Source organism: Photinus pyralis, unplaced genomic scaffold (genome assembly GCF_008802855.1).
Source record: "Photinus pyralis isolate 1611_PpyrPB1 unplaced genomic scaffold, Ppyr1.3 Ppyr1.4_LG1, whole genome shotgun sequence".
Lineage (NCBI taxonomy): Eukaryota > Metazoa > Arthropoda > Insecta > Coleoptera > Lampyridae > Photinus > Photinus pyralis.
In genome coordinates, this window is record NW_022170249.1 from 23,331,330 (window position 1) to 23,347,640 (window position 16,311).

A 16,311-nucleotide genomic window follows, 5' to 3' on the forward strand; every position below is an offset into this window, starting at 1 on the left:
GAATCCTCACCCACTAGGCAGGCTCGAATATGCAATTGTGTGAAAATTGCTGCCTAGTGCGATACTGGTCTACGTGTGGACCATTTTACATGCACCTCCCTTTAGTTTTGCTCTGCCACCAACTTTTCTATTCTTTCGTTTTGGAAGTGAAGAATATTTTTGCTAGCAGTTATTGTACTATCAAGAGGTGATTATTAAATCAGATGAGATTTACAAATCATAAAATAAAGGGCTTCAGTACACAAAACAGAAAGAAATTTAAATAAAACATTATTATTAAAAACATAGATACAACGTCGCTTAAATTTTTAATGAATAATTTAAATTTACCAAATTATAACATAATAAATATCTAACAAAGCAGATGCGTGTTTCTATTTAATTTACAAATTGAATACTTTCTACAACGTTAACACGAATTTGCTTTGTCTTATGGAATATTATTATCCAAATTGTACTCATTTTACTTACATACTAAAGTTCAAAAACTATCAGAAGGCTTCCCAAAATTTAGGTACATTCACTTCAAAAATGTAATATCTTTGGTATGACCAATAGAGGATAGTAACCAGGTTTTAGAGTTGCTATTGTAACAGAATTCTCAAAATTTCGGACTATTTTAATTGGGCTAGTTCGACAATAATTTCTAAAATGGAATTAAGGAGGTGCTATGACAGAAAAAATAAGGAACACTTTCCTATTTGTTCAGCGATTGCCTTCCTCAATTATGCAAATAAATTTGGCAGTGTCACTTGTATCATTGGAAAAAATATTGTCGAACTGGTTACATGGGATGCACAGTGGATCGCTCCCGTATAAGTTGCTTCAAAGATATTAGATTTTCAATGACACACAATGAAAACGGTAGGTGCAAATGAAATATGAGAAGCAAAAGAATAACAAATCAACAATAGTAAATTACGTGGAAAGTATCGATGTTGTAATTACAAAACAACAGTTAACCACCTCGAAAAATTACACAAAAATAATCAAACAGTTCTGTACAAAGGGCCGTTAACGATTAACATGTACAGCTTACACGGTTTGTAAATAACTGGGAGAATGTCCGTTCATTTGTGAATAATCGTTCACACCATCATCTGATTGAATAACTTCTTTCACAGTATCGTTCGCACTACTCGAACTCGTACTGCAACTTTCACTGGAATCCGATTCGGAATCGACGGACGAGTTCGAAATTAAAATTTGGTTGCGTAAATCGGAAATTTCGCGTTTTAAAGTTTCGTTCTCGAGCAGTAATCTATCGACTTCTTTCTGCAGATGTTTGTCCTCTTCACTTTCGCCGTTCTTATTTGATTGAAGCACGGTTTCGAACTTTTGTTCGAGCTGTAAAAACTCCTCGATTATATCGCCTTTTGTCATCGCGTTGAAACGTTCCGTGCGAAACTTCTCGTACGTGTCGTCGAAATCCTTTCTTAAAAACGCCTCTTCGCCATCGGGTGAGGAATAGAATTCGCCGTCGGAATCCATACTGAAACTAGAATCGCGAGTTCTAGCCATTTTATCATTTTTTAGGCAATCGTCGATTTCTTTAGTAGTACCTGTGGGGAAAGATGTGAATTAGATCAAGTTCGAAATGGCAGATCGGGCAAAATTACCTTGATCTTCAATGAGAAACTGATTGCTATTATGGGGGGCATCTGGCTTAGTTGCATTCCAGGATTTCCTATTCATGTTTGTATTCAAATAGGGATGCCGCCTTTTATTTCGTCCTCTTCGTGTTTTTCTTTTCTTTGGAGGGATCTCATCGTCTTTGTTCGTCGTCGCGTCGTTATTGGTGGCTGCGTGCGCAGCAATACGTTCATCTACGTCATCTTGATGAAGCGCACCAACCGCTGTTAAATTATGGTTTATACCCTCCAAATTTGAACACATTTTATAGAATTTTGCAAAATGGGTTTATTTTATACACACTTTCACTTCTACGATAAACTACACACCTTCACCTGGAAACCCTATGAAAATCACTTCCATACGAGGTGCACACAGCTTCGACAATATCGCCATTTTCGATGTTTTGTTTTCAACGTCTTCCACTGGGTGCGCTGTCGCTGTCTTTATCCCCCGCTATGCTGATACGCGATAGGGTAAAAAGGCGACTTTTGCATTGTTTGTAAATACACGCATTTTTTTATTTTCATGTTTGTGAAATGCTCGCAATCGGTGGCAATGCTAATATTGGTTCTTTTTATACGCGAACAGATTTGGGGTTAAAATTAAAACTCTTAAAAGGCTTGACCTAGTATTTGTTAAACATACAGGAAGTTTTTCGATACTTTCCCATTTTTTCTATGTTATCTTTGCGTAAGGTTTAATTTCGCGCATCGTAGATAATAGTGAAGCTCTCCTCAACTCACTTCAACACAATAGACAATTGTTGAACAGATAAAGATCGATGCAGTTACTCCTTGTCGCAATTTTCCCTTCCCGTATTTTTTTCTTATTTATTTATAGATATATTCAAACTTGTTTACATGCTTTTAACAAAATAATACGTAATATATCTTTGATATTCCTTAACATTATACAACAACAATTTACGCATTTATTTTTATTTGGCATTATTAATTCGTTTCATTTTACCCATAAGTACCGATCTACGAAAGATAATACCTACCAATAAAACCTAATTACTTATCAAACAAAGGATATTTTAAAATAATTCTCTTCCCTGCAGGTGGCGAAAGATGTCGCCATCTGTTACTCTGTTTATTTACATCATTATGCAAGATTAATGCCCCAAATTGCTAATATACTCCGATAAGGTGTAAATAAAAGCTTTCGGTTTCGAGTATGGACGCATAAAAGCTACGTTTCTAATACCAGTTCCAGTTTCAAAAGTATTTAGAAATAGTCTATAATTGTGAGAACCTGTCCTAGAGCACGTATACCAAAATGAATTTCCATTGCACCACCTCCAATGAGAGATCCAGTAGGCCTATCTATTTATATAAATTCAAAGGAAATTTCCTTTTAAATCCGGTACAACTCCGATCCGTGACCTACGCAATGATCATTTAAAATCGTCTGTAGCTTACTTTGATTATATGTAATGATAAGCGAATCTGCGATAAGGTCCTTCCTTGCAAATCAAAAACCATATAGAATTATAGACCTTTGAATGTAGTACAATCAAAGACATAAACATAATCGTACGCCAAAATTGTGTTGTCCATCAAACACATAGGTAGTATCGATAAATAATTAATTTATTATTCCATTCTCGAAGTTATTTTATTGATATCAATCAAAATTAGGTACCATTTAGAAATTTGAAAAGTTCTGACAAAAATAATAATAATAATAATAATATTTAATTGACTGTAAAATATGCTTACAAACAATATAAATAAACATAAGAAACAGTAAACGTCTACAAACTTCACACAAATGTACCGAATTACATAAAAAGCGTGACACTTCAATACAAGTCCGGACATTTTAGTCACAAAATGCAAACATTGTGCCCGTAATTACAGTGGTATGGCAGGCATGGTAGTAGATAAATAAAACTACTTTTGTTTTGAAAAAAATTTTTTTTATTTATTTATTTTAATTTATTTAACATTAGGCCAAAACCAACAGATCGCTGCATAAGTAGTTGTTTAATAACAGGTTGGCACAAAAATCAAAAGTGCGTTACGTTGACTGCAGACAAATAAAAATATAAAAATTATAAATAAATACAAAGAAGATAATTTTTTAGGACGCTGTGTGCACAGTGGATTTGCTTGTATTTATATATTTATAATATATTGTAGACCTACATAATATTATATTTTGCGCAATTGATTTAACAAAAATATTTGTGGATTTTCCACGACGGCCGAACTAACATTTTCATTTTCTGCATTATTTAAAACTGTTCACGTGGACCTGCGCATGCGCGATTCTGCCCTTTTAGGTCTAAGAATATATGTACCAAATTTGGTTCCAATTGGTTCAGCGGTTTAGCCGGAAATACGAGTTTGCCAGACTTGCGTATGCGATGTTCTCCCCCAAAGCTTATCAGCTCTTCCTTTTGTGTAAAAATATGTGTGCCAAATTTGGTTTAAATCGGTTCAGCTGTTTAGCTGAATAATGAGAGTACAGACAGACAGACCGATCGACATCATCGAGATTTTGTTTGCTTCATTTCTGGTGCTTTAAAACATCTATTTCCGTCAAAAAAGTGGGGGGACATTTTTTTACCTCAAGACAATACCTCCCTTACTAAGGTGCGGGTGGTAAAACGGGTATACCTATAATAGGTATAGGCATTGTTGTATAGGTATCAAGTATGTGAACTGAAACGTGCATTTTGAGGCTGGGCATTTCGCTTATGTTAATTAAATATATGCCTTATCTCTGTTTTTATTTTATTTTTCCTAATTTCTCATTTGTATATGTGCCATTACATATTCGAAAAATTCAAAAATTCAATTTGTGGTAACACTGCACAGCACAGAGGTAGGCCAAGCAACCACTATTCTTTATATATGAAATGATTGATATGAAATTCAGGATTGCAGTTACTAACATATCTTTATTTAAGCAGAGACGTATACGTAACTATTGATTATAATGTTAGTATGTATAATCGATGACCATTGATTATAACTGTACAATCAATGACGTAACGTTAAGTTTAAATCTTCAATGCTTTTTAGAGGCATGGCAACACCGTGCGTGTCAGTGACATCTGTGCCACCGATTAAACAACCATTACAGGTTTGAGGTTATGTTTATTTATTGTATCGGCGCAGCGCGCGTTTGCTATCCAAGCTCAAAGACAATTTTATAAATGTAAGTTGATAATCCATATATGAACAAACTCATAAACAGATTTTCTACAAAAATGTTGCGAAAAAAGTTAAAATTAGATGAACCAAGTGCAAGAGGTAACGAATCAATTGCATCTACTGATTTGGACAGTATTTCAAAAACTTTCCTAGAATTAGAAATAAATCTTAACGAGTCACTAAAACTACTCCAATTTAAATCCCCCGTAGAATTCGTTTACCACCCTTTAGATTACGCTTTAAAACCGCACACGGTATACGTAAATCGTTACTGCACAACTCATAAGAAAGTAATGTTTGTTGGCATGAACCCTGGCCCGTGGGGTATGTGTCAAACCGGTATTCCCTTTGGTGAAATAAGTGCCGTTAAAGATTGGTTTAAAATAAACGAAGAGGTTTCGAAACCAGAGCGAGAATGTCCCGAAAGAGAGATTACAGGCTTTGCGTGTAAACGGTCTGAGATCAGTGGACAGCGCATATGGGGGTTGTTTAAGAATCTTTGTGGTGTACCTGAGAACTTCTTTAAGTATGCTTTTATGTATAACTACTGTCCGATAGCAATGATGAAAAGAGGCGGTGCAAATGTTACTCCTTCTGAAATCAAGGTAGGCTGTTACAATGATCAATTGTTATAACGTAGTGTGTTGTTACAGGGTGATGCCCAACGGAAGTTGGAAGAATTATGCGACAAGGCTTTGTTTGAGGTTATACAGCTGCTGAAAGTGGAAATTGTTGTGGGTGTAGGAAAGTACGCAGAAACAAGAGCCCTTCAAGTTTTGAAGAAATCCAATCCATTAAATACAAGAGTGCTGTACCTTTTACATCCGAGTCCTCGTGTTCCCAATAATAAAAATTGGGTTGAAACCGCAGAGAAGCGGTTAAACGATCTTAAACTTATCTCTTACTTTGAATAATCGTACAATGGTTGAGTTAACGGATACTCAAAAGGATTTTATGAACACCGCATTTAAATTGGCTTACGAAGCTTTAGAATTGCAAGAGGTGCCTGTTGGTTGCATCTTTGTGCATAGTTCTGAAATTGTTGCAACTGGTTGTAATACTGTGAATGAGACTCGTAATGCAACCCGCCATGCTGAATTGAACTGTATTGATATAGTGAATGACATTTGTAAATCGCGAGGTCAAGATGTTAGAGATTTTTTTGCAGGTATTGAGGTATATGTAACCGTCGAGCCTTGTATCATGTGTGCGGCTGCCTTGTATGATTTAAATGTGAAATCGATCATTTACGGGTGTAAAAATGACAGATTTGGAGGTTCAACTGTATTTGATGTAGCTTCCGTTTTGCATCCTATTACACAATCCGTCGGGGGGTTTAGGGCAGAGGAAGCAATGAGTTTATTAAAAACATTTTACAAAGGGACCAACCCTTCTGCCCCGCCTCATAAAGTTAAACTTAAGAATAAGGATAAATAGAATTATTTTTTTTATAGTTTATACATTTTGTCATTTGACAAATACAATACGTTTTTAACAGTAACAACTTATTGATTTTTGGTAGCTATTTTTGAGATTGATTAGTCTATTCATTTTAAGAGGGCAATGGTAGAAAACATAGGGAAGCTTTGACCTTCACTCTGATTGGTTATATATAAAACAAGTGACGAATTTTGTAAGCTGGTATAATAGTTTCTGTTGCCAACTAAGCTGTCGAACTGCCATTAGCTGTTAATGTCAAAAATCTAAGCATAGAATCGTTTGATTTATTTCTGTTGGTAGTGCTCGATATTTCTACTTTGCAATAATTGGGTGCTGTTTAATATTTTTCCTATCTTCAAACACATCGTCATCTACTACCTTTTTATAATGAATGTAGTATCGAAGGAGGACCTCAGAGCAATTAATTCATAAGTTCATATTAATTAGTTACCCTTTTTTGCAATTGCTCTGGATATTTGAGGATGAAGAAGAGCTTGCTTTAATCATACGATATTCGGAATATCTATCATATTATCTTCTTCTTCATCTTTCATTTATTCAAAAAGTTCTCATCTAATTTGATGTTGTGTCCTCAGCAAGGTTGACATTTGACCAAAATACCAGCAGTGTGTTATGGTTACTTAATTTAGCCCCTATTTTGGTTGAGACAGTGTATCTCAGCTGTTTTTAAAGATAGAGACTTGCGGTCGCGACCCCTAATCAATGTTGGGCCACAGATTCTGAGATCTGACGCAATGTTGGTATTTTTTAAATGCAACACACTGTATGTCTTACCGTCAATTGTTATTCATTCTGTTTCCTGGTTACATTGATATGTCACAACTTCTATATATTTTTTTAAATTTTAGCCATGAAAACCTTAGTTTTTTTGTAAACAGTAGGCCTTAGATTCATTGTTCATTGTTTTGTTTATTGTATCATGGGAATTAAGGCAACCGATACCAATCAATAAAAATGGCTGACGGTAGAAACATAACATTTCAACATTTTGAAAAATATAATAAAATATATTAAAAAAATATGCAAAAAAATTGACGTTAAAATATACAAGGTGTTGCATTTAAAAAATACCAACTGGGTCAAATCTCAGAAACGAGTGTCCAAAATTTTTTTTATTACGCCACTGGATTCTAAGTAACTAAATATATCTAGAATAGTCAGTTTTTACCTTTTTCTATCTTACATGGGTACATGACATCTCAAAAAGTGAAATTTTTGGTTTGCACCCTGTATCTCAGAAACAAATGTAGCTAGATTGATTCTGTTTGTGGTATTAAAACTTCCACAAAAAAGTGGCACAGAGTCGCGAAAACCGCAAGTCTCCATCTTTAAAAACAGCTGCAATATCAACCAAAGTAGAGCACACTGTACTTAGCTAGCGTTGGGCAAAAAAATCGATTAATCGATTATAATCAAACGATAATCGATAATCGGGTTTGATTATTCTATTAAATTAATCGATTAATCGATTATTTGATTAATCGGTTATTTGATTAATCGATTGTTTGATTAATCGGTTATTTGATTAATCGATTGTTTGATTAATCAATTATTAAGTAAATTTTAATTGATTATTATTAGCTGGATCATCAGTTTACGCTAAAAGGAGCACTCACAGCTCACAAGTATTATTTTATTTTATAGCGGATGTTAAAACGTCACTTTAAGCAGCTAAAATGAATTAAGATTGTATCATCGAAACTAAAGCACACCTCATCGGAGAGTAAGCTGCCTAATCATTTATTTTTATTTATTTATTTTTATTTTTGACCTTCATTTTCAAATGGGCAGGGTTTCAGCCAAGGCTGTTCTACCAACCAACCCACTATGCATTTGCAAATATCCATGCCCCGAACCCAGATGCGAACCAGGGACACTTTGTTGATTATTGATTAATCGATCTGCCTAGTAATGAACGATTTAATGAAAAGAGTAATGGAATTATTTTTTATTTTTATTATTAAATCATTAACGTATGCATACAAACAGATATTTATCACTCCTTGTATGTGACAATCGACTTTTGATTAAACCATTAGGTGATTAATCGATGATTTGATTAATCGATTATTTGATTAAACGATTATTTGATTAATCGATTAATCAGTGTAATCGATTATTTTTCATAATCGATTATTCAAACCCGTAATCGCCCAGCCCTAGTACATACATTGCGCCTGACTGACCAGCTCCGTCCTCACATTTTATCATAACTTTCATTTTTATTAAACAATATACCTACTATTTGTATAACAATTTTCAGTCTTAGTAAATTCATTCATTACCTCAGTACGTATGACAGCTTCGATGACATACTTAGAGACCCATGTTCCCAGTTCCATTTGGCTGAGCACAGTATGTTTGTGTAAACAATCACTGTAATGGACTATAGAAAAACTAGCCTTAGTAAATTCAGACTTTTTTTGGAACATGTTTTGTGGGCTCTCCTTCTATATTTTGAGATGAAACTACACTGTTGTAAATAGTGGAACAAATACAAAGCAAAAAATTACTATTGCTTTGTGCTGTTGAAACCTCTTGGGTGCCCTTACTTATCACAAGGCATAAACAGCCAGCATAATGGGGACCTTAGATCCATCTCGGCCAATTGACAAAAGATATTTACTTACTATAATTTAAAACAGTATATATACAAAGTTTTATTTGTTATCTCTATTTAACTTAATAATACAATGAGTGGCATTAATGCCCCATAGAATTTAATAAATTTAAAATATAACTTCCTAGCTCTTCATCTTGATTGGTCCAAGAGACAAATACACTTTTTTGATCATCGTCTTCACCTTCTACTTTGACAAGTACAGTTTCAACCGATATTGAGCCATCTGTAAACGTGAATGACCACTCCGGGAGCTTTTCAATCATAAGTGAATGTAGCTTATGGGCAGTTGATAATGACGATCCTGGATCGTGGAGGTGAACAGTTGAGGTAAACCTAATGACGTGTCGATTGATTCCTGCTTCTTTACAAGCCTCATCCACATCCATCAAACATACGGAACTGTCTTTCATTACAAGAACACCATGCAGTGTTCGCCGTCGTTTCGGATCAGGGGGTAAAGCGTTAAACTTTTTCGCCTCGGCTTTTAATAGTGACAGAGAGACATCTACTGGAATTTTAACGGCGGTATTTATGACACACGTTTCCCCATTAGCGGGATTGTAACATTCTATATTGAACTCTTGTTTTATTTTGTTTTTCAGAAACTCCATCTTTGCCGCTTCCCCGTGTACAAGCAGCACATTTTGTGGTTCACAATATTGTATTAATTGCATAATGCCTTTAGCATCGGCGTGTGCAGAAAACGACATGTATTCTACGGACATTTTTACTTCGACTACTTGCCTATTTTCAAACTCGATCTTTTTAGCACCGTTTAAAATTTTATGACCGACAGTACCTTGCACACAAAAACCAGGCATAATTGCCATGTTATTTTCGTTAGGTGCCCATTTTTTAAAAATGGTTAAACTCAGACCGGCATGCAACATACCAGGAGTGGCAAATACCACCATGGGACCAGGGTTGTCGATGTACTGACGGTCAAAAGGCTTTATGTGTTTGAAATCAAACATGTTGCGCTGCACGAATGTTTTTCGTATTTTTTGGTTTGTCCATGTAATGAACATTTTGTAGTAATTATTAGCCTTCTCAGTCAAACCTAACGCAAAGTACACGGGTACTCTTAAGTTCATCCTTTCCCAATAAGTCTCTAATAATATGCACAACTCTTGTGCTCGGCCTAAAGCAAAGACCGGTATTAGAACTTTACCGCCACGATCAATGCACTCGTGCACTTTTTTTAAAAAGTCCCGTTCGCGACACCTTTTAGAATCCCGAATTGTAGTTGCATATGTTGATTCGGTTATCAGTAAATCGGGCCTACACTTATCAATCCAAGCAGCTCCCAAGTGACGATCTGGTGTCATATTGTAATCGCCCGTGTAGACCACGGATTGAGAACCAACACGAATCCAAAACATTGCTGCTCCCAAAACGTGACCGGCGTAATACGCTTTTATCTCTAACTCATTATCAACCATTACAGACTGATGTAATGTAACTGCCACAACTTTTTTCATGCAATCTTTTATCATTTGAGACGTAAAAAAATTGCTGTCACCCTTTTTCTCTACAGACACTTTTCGCATGTCTTCCAACAGTATCGGTGCTATCGCTTTGGTAGGGTGGGTCATATAAATCGGTCCTGTGTAGCCGACCATTTCAGACATGTACGGTAACGCACCGCAGTGATCGAGGTGAAAGTGAGAAATTATGACGCAATCGATATAAGATGTAATGGGGCCTTCGCTGCTTATGAAGGAGAAGTCCGGGAATCGCCTTTCATCATTATAACCCATGTGCATGCCGCAGTCTAACATTATATTTTTACCGCCCATGGATAACAGTATACAACTACGACCCACATCTTGTCCTGCACCCAAAGGTGTTATTTTTATTTCTGGCATGAAGTTTAGTTGAAATTTTACAACACAAAAATAATACTGTTTTGCAGGTTATGTTTACAAAAGTACAACCTTGCCGTCAACTACAGCTTCTTACGTTGTTGCCAGTTGCAATTAAAATTTTTTGTATATACATGGTGTTCCAGACCACTCGTTTTTTAACTGGGGCTTGAAAATTTTTAATAAATACAAGACTTGGGTTATGGGAATGACGTCGTCATATAATGGTGTAATGTTTAGCCTCTTGTAAATTCATATTGTGGCATTTCCACTGAGGTAAAGTTGCGATTGCAACCTAATTATTGTTAATGAACATTGCCAATTGTTCTGGTAACAGGGGAATATTTTATTTGTATGTTGTACAATCAAATTTTTTTAAATTCGTAAAAGCCGTTACACTTTCGTTACCGGTAGCCTGTGAAGTTGTTGTGGATTGTCTCTTTTGAAATTTTGCCTTTTTAACTTAAGTGTTTGTGTGTGTTTTTATTATTTGACGGTATTGGTACCACAGTTTTTTATGCTTCTAACATTTTCTTGTAGATGCCAACAGAAAAAGATAACGATTCTGTTCAAGTAGCAGTTCGAATCCGTCCCTTAATCGATAGCGAAATTGGTCGGGGATGTAGAGACATTTTAGAAGTATTTCCCGCAATACATCAAATAAGGATTAAAGATTCTGACCGTGCATTTACATTTAATCATGTTTGTGACAGTATGACTTCCCAGATGTTATTCTATGGCATGTGTGTCAAGCCTTTAATTGATAACTTGTTTAAAGGATACAATGTGACCATCTTAGCATATGGACAGACGGGATCTGGGAAAACTTACTCAATGGGAACAGCGTATGATGGCGATACAGACGGCGGAATAATTCCTCGCGCTGTCAATGACATTTTTAACTATGCTAATGACAACTTCGCATACGACTTTCATATTACGGTTTCCTTTATGGAATTATATCAAGAAGTTTTATACGATTTGCTCACTGCGAAATCAAGAGAGCAATCTGTTGTGGAAATTAGGGAAGACCCAAAAGGAGCCATAATTATTCCTGGTCTCACGGCCGAACCTGTTAAGTCAGCTTCTCAGGCTTTGGACTTGCTACTAAAAGGTTCAAAGGGTAGGGTAACGGGTTCGACAAACATGAACACACAAAGCTCTCGCAGCCACGCCATTTTCACCATAAATATCTTGATGCAGCAAAAAAGTGATAGGTAAGATTAGGTTTAAAATTGAATAGGCGAGCACTTATTTTTTTTTAGTAATATGAATAAGACTGCCAAATTTTATTTGGTCGATCTCGCTGGGTCCGAGCGATCGAAAAAGACTGGCGCAACAGGTGTGGCGTTTCGAGAGGGCGTCAATATTAATAAAGGATTGCTGGCATTAGGCAATGTCATTTCCGTGTTGGGAGGTGATAAACAACAATCCTATGTTAGCTTTCGGGACAGTAACCTAACTAGGCTTCTAAAAGGTACCTTTTGTCCTTCCTATATTGAATATCGTTAGGAGAACCAGATGAATTTGTTGTCGATTCCATCTAACCGTATCAATCTCATCTGTAGATTCCTTGGGTGGTAACAGTATTACACTAATGATTGCCTGTGTGAGTCCGGCGGATTACAATTTGGATGAGACTATTTCAACCTTGCGTTATGCAGATCGAGCGAGACAAATAAAGAACAAACCAGTAGTGAATGAAGATCCAAAAGCGGCCGAGATCAATCGACTTAATAAACTGGTTGCGCAGCTGAGATTGGAATTAATTGGTCAAGGTAGGCATAATTTTGAACATACTGTGGCTAAGACAGTGTTGTACTCTACAGGTGGTCCCATCATTTGTCAGGCAGAGCTTGAACAACTGAAAAAAGATAACGAGCTCTATAAAACTAAGATAAGGGCTTTAACTGAGCAATTATCAACAATTCTGGGTGATAAGACGACTCTCTTCGAAAGAGTGATGCTATTACAGGCGGCAAATGAAAGAATAACCCAAAAATTGCGCCAATTGCAGGACGAATATAACACCACTATTAACAATCTCTGCGTGGATGACATAAGCTCCGAAGTTCTTAAAGAACAAGTGACAAAGTTGCACTCGATTCAAAACTTATTTTCGGAGTTGTACTCGGAAACTCAAAAAAGTGACGAAGAAATTCGCAAGCACGAGCGTTGCTTCACCAACGCGAGTTCTGAGCAAGCGAACTTGGTTGTCTCCGAAAGTGAATTTTGCAAGAGACAAGAGAGCCACACAAAACAACAGTTGGCCTTGAATGTTGAACTCCAACAACTCACAAAAGAGTTGGCCATGAAGGAATATTTGGCTGAGCAAATGTTGATCAATAACAACCACATTATTGATTATGACGCGGTTACCGAAAATGAGAATAAAGTTGCAGCACTACAAAAAGAACGAGATGACCTGTTACAACAACTGAAAAATGTTCAAGCGAACGAGGGGGGCAAGAAGATCGCAGAACTTAGAAGAAAGCGTGTTCAAGAACTTGAAAGAGAGATTCAAGATCTGCACAAAAAGGTAATTATACTGGTTTAATACAGAGGGATATTTTTAAGAGAATATGTACACAAATTTCCTTATGTATCCTTTTAAATAGTACACTCATCGATCTTTTCCATTGACTGCTACTCCAGCTCTTCCTTCTTTGTTTACACTACTCCAGCAATGTATCATTTCGTCATTCTCCTTTATATCCTCTCTGAACGCATCCTTCTGGTTCGTGTTTTTTGATGTCCGTCCATCCGTGTGTCCGTCACACATACTCCTTCTAAACCACTGAACAGATTTTGGCGATATAGGACTCATTTGAAAGGGCTTGGTCCAAGGATTCCTTGCATACCCATATTTTTTGCGCATGCGCAGTGTCAAAAATTTGGTTTGACGCATGTGCGATGCTAATCTTTTTATTTATGAAGATATTTAAATGAAACTTTATACACGGTGTCCATTTTTCGAGTGCCACTATGGGGATCTCCCTTATCTTAAGAGATAGAAAGTTGGTTAAATTGGGGCAAAGTTACAAATTTCCGTGCTGAATAAAAATCTGAAAAGAAATTTGAAATATCTTCAATAGTTTAAAAGATATCGCAAAAAAATGAAAATGTCTGATTTTAATTTTTTTTGGATAAACTAATCGTTGTAGACATTTCTAATTGACACATTATTCGGACACTGTAATGGAGATTTCAAATATGGCGTCTTGTTTTTAATTACTTTCAAGATGACGGAGAAACACGTGGCAACTTTAGTTTTTCTTCTGGACGCCATATTGAATTTTGACATTTTGGGATTACGTCTTTTTTTCTCTTTACAACGATATCTCACACATGGTGGTTCAGTATCACATTTTTTCTAAAAATACAATTTTTAATTTTTTGAGAAGAGTGCTTTGGAAAAACAAAACGTTCTTTTGTTGTAAACAAAAGTTTGACAGTTTGATCCATCTGTCTGGTTGGAGTATTGTAAGAGAATTAGCATTCTTCTCAAAAAATTAAAAATTGTATTTTTAGGAAAAATATGATACTGAACCACCATGTGTGTGATATATCGTTGTAAAGAGAAAAAAAGACGTAATCTCCAAATGTGAAAATTCAAAATGGCGCCCATAATAAAAACTAACGTTGCCACGTGTTTCTCCGTTATATTGAAAGTTATTAAAAATAGGATGCCATATTTGAAATCTCAATTAAAAAGTGTCCTAATGTGTTAATTAGAAATGTCTACTACGATTAGTTTATCATAAAAAAATTAAAAACGAAAATCAGAAATTGTCGTTTTTTGCGATATCTTCAAAACTATTGAAGATATTTCAAATTTCTTTTCAGATTCTTATTCAGCACGAAAATTGGCAACTTTGCCCCCATTTAACCAACTTTCTATCTTTTAAGATAAGTGAGATTCCCATAGTGGCACTCGAAAGATGGACACCGTGTATGTAAACACTACGAATATAAGTAAAATTAACGACATTTTCAAAATGTTTTTGCTCATGTGCAATGCCAACTTTCTTATTTATGAAGGCATTTAAATGAAACTTTATACATAGGCATTTGGCATAAAGACAAATCTTTGCGCATGCGCAATGCCAACTTCCTTATTTACTGAAGTATTTAAATGAAATTTAACATCGGTCTTAAAATTTGGTTTTGCACATGCGCAATGGCAACTTTATTATTTACGAAAGCATTTATAAGCGTTTCATGAAGAGAATGGGACAGCATTAACAATTAGGAGGAAAATACGTCTTCGTCATTTATGTTTGCATATGGACTTTTAACTTGTTTTCATTTAAGTTTCATCTTGCATACAGTTATTCCCTATTCTTTTGCATGGGCCATAGTGCTAAAGCTGTCATCGGCGGAGTTACTGTTTTATTAGCCAACAGTAGGTAATTCCCATTCCTTTTCCAGATCACCGAACAAGCACGATTAATAAAGCTGAAGCAAAAAGACGAACAGAAGATAATTGTATTAAACAACGAAATACAGCAAATGAAATCGAATAAGGTAAAGCTAATCAAAAATATGAAACAAGAATCTGAGAAATTTAGGTCGTGGAAAGTGGAACGCGAGCGCGAACTGCTCAAACTGAAAGAGCAAGATCGTAAACGCTTAAATCAAATTGTCAAAATGGAAACCATTCACAGTAGACAGCAGAACGTGTTAAAAAGAAAGGTCGAAGAAGCGGCCGCCATTAACAAACGTTTGAAGGACGCCCTGGCGTTGCGGAAGAATGTACAGGATCAGAAGAGTTCGGGCAAAATTGAAAAGATCGAGTTGTGGCTGCAGCAAGAATTGGATGTCGTCGTCAATACCGCTTTTGCCGAAGAGACGCTGACGCATTTGTTGGAAGATCGTGCGACGTTACAAAAGCAGTTGGACAGTTTGAAAGAATTGTGCTCTATGGGAGATAGTGATGAAATTCGGCAACTGCAAGACGACATTGATTTTCGCTGTACACAGATTCAGGATCTTCAACAGAAAGTATTGGATTCAGATCAAGGTATGTGTTCCAAGAGAGTAGCTTTACACAAAAAGTCATAGGTTTGTTACTGTTACTAAATAACAAAGTGGGCTTTTAAGATCATAAAATCCTTACATGCGTAGTATCTATACACGGTGTCCATTTTTCGAGTGCCACTATGGGGATCTCGCTTACCTGAAGAGATAGAGAGTGGGTTAAATGGGAGCAAAGTTGCGAATTTTCGTGCTATCTGAAAAGAAATTAAAAATATCTTTAGTAGTTTTGAAAATATCGCAAAAAAACATTATTCAGACACTTTTAATTTTTCGGGAAGAGTGCTTTGGAAAAACAAAACGTTCTTTTATCGTGAACAAAAGCTTGACAGTTTGATCCATATGTCTGGTCGGAGTGTTGGCAGGGAACTAGAGATTTTCATCTGAATAGAATTGAACCTTCGTTTTGCAAGAAAATTATAATTCAAATTAGAACAAAATACTTAAGGATAAATAATATTTTCGCAATAAATCTAGCACAAACGTAAATTACACTACTGGAAATAAGTCAACCTTTTGTTCA

The 16,311-nt window shown here is 35.8% G+C and overlaps 5 protein-coding genes across 5 annotated transcripts; 3 read left to right on the plus strand and 2 right to left on the minus strand.

The window, feature by feature from the left end:
- Positions 1–257: 257 nt before the first annotated feature.
- LOC116159055 (protein HEXIM1-like) lies at positions 258–2,067 on the minus strand. Its single transcript, XM_031471949.1, has 2 exons — positions 1,620–2,067; positions 258–1,562 (listed from the first exon to the last, which is right to left on the minus strand). The coding sequence occupies exons 1-2, from the start codon at positions 1,894–1,896 to the stop codon at positions 1,036–1,038; spliced, it is 804 nt and encodes a 267-aa protein (XP_031327809.1). The 5' UTR covers positions 1,897–2,067; the 3' UTR covers positions 258–1,035.
- Positions 2,068–4,744: 2,677 nt separating this feature from the next.
- Positions 4,745–5,832, plus strand: LOC116160348 (single-strand selective monofunctional uracil DNA glycosylase-like). Its single transcript, XM_031473536.1, has 2 exons — positions 4,745–5,407; positions 5,456–5,832. The coding sequence occupies exons 1-2, from the start codon at positions 4,826–4,828 to the stop codon at positions 5,714–5,716; spliced, it is 843 nt and encodes a 280-aa protein (XP_031329396.1). The 5' UTR covers positions 4,745–4,825; the 3' UTR covers positions 5,717–5,832.
- LOC116160349 (tRNA-specific adenosine deaminase 2-like) lies at positions 5,702–6,303 on the plus strand. The gene has a single exon (XM_031473537.1). The coding sequence runs from the start codon at positions 5,724–5,726 to the stop codon at positions 6,237–6,239; it is 516 nt and encodes a 171-aa protein (XP_031329397.1). The 5' UTR covers positions 5,702–5,723; the 3' UTR covers positions 6,240–6,303.
- Positions 6,304–8,910: 2,607 nt separating this feature from the next.
- LOC116171925 (integrator complex subunit 11) lies at positions 8,911–10,845 on the minus strand. The gene has a single exon (XM_031488973.1). The coding sequence runs from the start codon at positions 10,752–10,754 to the stop codon at positions 8,967–8,969; it is 1,788 nt and encodes a 595-aa protein (XP_031344833.1). The 5' UTR covers positions 10,755–10,845; the 3' UTR covers positions 8,911–8,966.
- A 249-nt stretch (positions 10,846–11,094) lies between these two features.
- Positions 11,095–15,830, plus strand: LOC116171919 (chromosome-associated kinesin KIF4A-like). Its single transcript, XM_031488959.1, has 6 exons — positions 11,095–11,247; positions 11,292–11,968; positions 12,017–12,228; positions 12,320–12,529; positions 12,581–13,290; positions 15,183–15,830. The coding sequence occupies exons 2-6, from the start codon at positions 11,292–11,294 to the stop codon at positions 15,813–15,815; spliced, it is 2,442 nt and encodes an 813-aa protein (XP_031344819.1). The 5' UTR covers positions 11,095–11,247; the 3' UTR covers positions 15,816–15,830.
- The last annotated feature ends 481 nt before the right edge of the window (positions 15,831–16,311 follow it).